Raw genomic sequence first — 3,462 nt, forward strand, 5'->3', positions numbered from 1 at the left:
CTGCTGAAAGGACCCAGTTCCATCCTGCTCCTCCAGCCCCTGAGCAGGGACTGAGCCCAGGGAGCGACTTGTCCCCAGGCGGGCACCCAGACCAATGATGCTCTGAGGTGCCCCACATCCTGAATCCTCTCCTTTCCCCAACCGACCCTCCACCTCTTTGCCGCACACACTAGTGGGAGACCTGTCGATCTGACTGTCCTCCCCACTGACCATGGAGGTCATAACCCTGCTGTCCTGTGCCCAGATGCTGCCTGCTCACCTGATCCTCCCTGCCTCTGGGATGCCCCTGAGTGCACAGACCATCCCACCTTCTCCTCTGACTTCAAGCAATCACCTCGCTCTCTGTGCCTTAGTTTCCCCTGCCTGCAAAGCAGCTGTGCTCCCCACACCCTCAGCCCCCACATGCACCTGGGGACTGAGCCAGAGGAGGACAAACAAACCAATATACAAATATTTCATTTTCCCTTGCCGCCACTCCTCCTCCCTGAGAAGCACGCAGTCCCTAGGCCTCACCCTCTCCCCAAGGGTTCATCTGAATAGCAAAAAGGAGGGAGAGGTTTCTCACCCCAGGGTGCCAGGGCAGCCGGGCAGGGCACTGCTCTGGGAGGAGGCTGGGAGGGAAATCCTCAGCCTGCATTGCAGCACGGGTCCGGCAAAGCTGCGTTGCAGGCAGGGGAAACTGAGGCACGCCAAGGAACGTCAGAGAAGTGAGGGAAAGCATGTGCTTTTTGGGGAATACCTTCTTTTTCCTCCTGAAGTGAAGGGCCAAGCAAGGGGGGCAGCCAGTAGCAACCTCCCCACTGCTGCTCACACACTGCCTTTAACGTCCCCAAGCCAGTCCCGGGTGTACAGCCAACATAGCTGGGGAAATCCTCTCCAAGGGCTTCACCATTTCTCTTATCTTGTTTAGGTGGCCGACAAAGGGACCGAGGTGCTCATCCTGCCAGCCTACCCCAAATTCCCATCACCTGCTGCCCTACCAGCTCCCACTCACCCGCTGTCGGCAGATGATGGTGAATTAACCCCTAAGCCCGTGGCCAGACGCAGCTTCCAGCAGCCTGTACAGCACTGAGGGTGACCATAAACACCCCTTGGGGACACCTCCACACTGTCACCATCCTCACCATCTTGGACATCCCCACTGCAGGTGATTTCATGAGCACGACGCAGTGCAGGGAAGCAGGGGAACAGGTACCCTTCCCACCTGCTGCAGGCCAAGGTGACGTGAGCTGTTCCCCCAAGTGCATCAGAGGAGGAGCGATGGGGAGGCCAGGGATGTGACAGGCCACTCCAGTGCTGGAAGCCCATTGAGGGCTGTTTTTTGGGGACTTTTTCAAAGGCGGAGGCGAGGTGAGAAGTGCAACATGAGCCTGGGGAAGCTGCCAGTGCTGAGCTGGGTGTCAGGCTCCCACGGCAAGCGGCGGCTGAAGTCAGAGCTGACACCGGACATGATCAGCCCGCCGCTGGGGGACTTTCGGCACACCATGCACGTGGGGCGTGGTGGGGATGTCTTCGGGGACACCTCTTTCCTCAGCAACCATGGTGGGGCTGACACAGCCAAACCCAACAACTTCTTCGCCCGAACACTGAGGCACGTCCGCCGGACGCCGCTGAGGAACCGGGGTGGTGGGGGTCAAGCAGGGGCATCACCCGCCCCACCAACTGTCTCGCCCGTCTCTCTGCCTCAGCTCAATGAGGGAATGTACGACAGTGGTGGTGGCCGGGGCTTGACCAGCAAGTTCTCCTTCAAAAGTGCCTCCAACAGCTTCTCCAAAACACACCAGACCTACGGTGAGTGAAGTGTGGGGCAGAGGCTGGCACCCAGGCACAGTGCATCCTCTGCAGCCCTCCTCCATTGCTCTGTGCCTCAGTTTCCCCACTGAAGGACTTTAGGCTCTCAGCAGAGACAGGACATTTAAGAGTCCCCAGTCCTGGTAATCCCTGTGAGAAGATAACCTTAGCCTTGCTTTCAGCCACAGTTCTTGCTCGTTACCCTTGGAGGACCTCCTTCTAGGATGCCCACCCCCAAAGTGGGGCATGGGTGATTTCTCCTCCTCTCCCTTCCCCACAGCCCCACACAGATGGCAGCCTGCATGAAAGAGTTGTAAGGGGGTGACTCCATCTCCCCCCAGCCCTACACTTTCCCCATGAGCAGCCTCCCTGAGGAAGATAAGAGGGTGTTGGAACAGTGGGAAAATGCTCACACCAAGGTTGCAAGGTCAAGGGGACCCGTGGCGTGGCCTTCCCTACCTCCATGCAGATGCTTTGACGCTGTCCCTAGCTGTGCCAACCTCTCCATCTCCATATTCTCAAGAGACTCCATCTACCCCTTCCCCATTATGCCCACATCCCTCCCTGCCAGCCGCGGTCCAGGAGGGACCTTTGGGGAAGAGTTGTGAGAAGGATGAGATGGAACAGCTGGGTGGCTCTTCTCTGGCCTCACAGCTCTGGGGTCCCAAGGGAGGGACGTCTGGAGCAGCGTCTCAGAGCGGGCGTCTGGGGCTCCTGCAGCATCCAGGGGAGATGGCTGAGCTCAGAGGGAAAAGCAAGCTGAAGCAATGCTGCCATCTCCTGGTCTCACCTGTCTGGCTCAGCCCCCACGGGCATTTTACCAAGCCCAGAGACCACCAGGAGACTTCCTGCTGTAACTCTGGGCTTTGGAGGTGTCCACGCAGACACCGGCCTGTCCTTTAGAGGCCAGTGCCACTAATGGGAGCATGACCTGCACCACCTCGGTGGCAGTGTCCTGTGTGCCCCCAAAATGTAAAGCAGGATTCCTTCCACCCAGCCCTCCCTCCCCTCACCAGCTGTCTCTTCTGCCTTGCAGGGCTGGAGTCTGGGTTCTGCACCATCCCTCGCGTACCTCGCTTGGAAAAGGCCCAAGAGAACACTTTCTCCGGGGAAGACGAGCTGGACCGCTCGGACTCCCTGCTCTCCTTCCGCCTGGACCTGGGGCCCTCCCTGATGAGCGAGCTCCTCCAGGTGATGAGCTTCTCTGAAACCAACGGGAGCGAGGTGGGGGAGGATGGCCCACACCTCCCATGTGGTGAGGGGACCAAGGATGAGGTCCCTCCAACATCGAGTGTGTCCCACGGAGAGGACAAGGCAAGTTTCAGCTTCTGGGACCGCTCTGGGCAGAGCCGCCTGTCGGGGGCCAGCTCACTGCCAGGGCTGTCGGTCCATGCCAATGGAGAGGCACATGCCATCGAGGGTGCTGGAGAGGACCCTGCCTGGGCTTCAGGGCCGGGGTCAGCGCTCAGAGGGGCCCCATGGCAGGGGCACTGGAACGACTGCACCATCGAGGCAGGAGAGTTTGACCGAGCGGCCCAGGTCCTGGCACGCCATTATGGTGGAACCAGCACCCCACGGAGCTCGGAGAAGAGCGAGGGTCCCCGGCAGGCCCGGACGCAGACCCTGTGGGAGAGCCCCAGCAGCAGCTTGTGGCGGTCACAAGTGACAGGG

At 59.9% G+C, this 3,462-nt stretch overlaps 1 protein-coding gene across 1 annotated transcript in view; it reads left to right on the forward strand.

Annotated features, from left to right (window-relative positions):
• The first annotated feature begins 1,364 nt into the window (after window positions 1-1,364).
• CDC42EP1 (CDC42 effector protein (Rho GTPase binding) 1) overlaps window positions 1,365-3,462 on the forward strand; it is a 2,307-nt gene continuing 209 nt past the window's right edge. The window contains exons 1-2 of the mRNA XM_009877329.1: window positions 1,365-1,791; window positions 2,828-3,455. Of these exons, the coding sequence (XP_009875631.1) occupies window positions 1,365-1,791; window positions 2,828-3,455 (1,055 nt within the window). The remainder of the gene's footprint in view (window positions 1,792-2,827; window positions 3,456-3,462) is intronic.

Source organism: Apaloderma vittatum, unplaced genomic scaffold (assembly GCF_000703405.1).
Source record: "Apaloderma vittatum isolate BGI_N311 unplaced genomic scaffold, ASM70340v1 scaffold25469, whole genome shotgun sequence".
Taxonomy (NCBI): Eukaryota; Metazoa; Chordata; class Aves; order Trogoniformes; family Trogonidae; genus Apaloderma; species Apaloderma vittatum.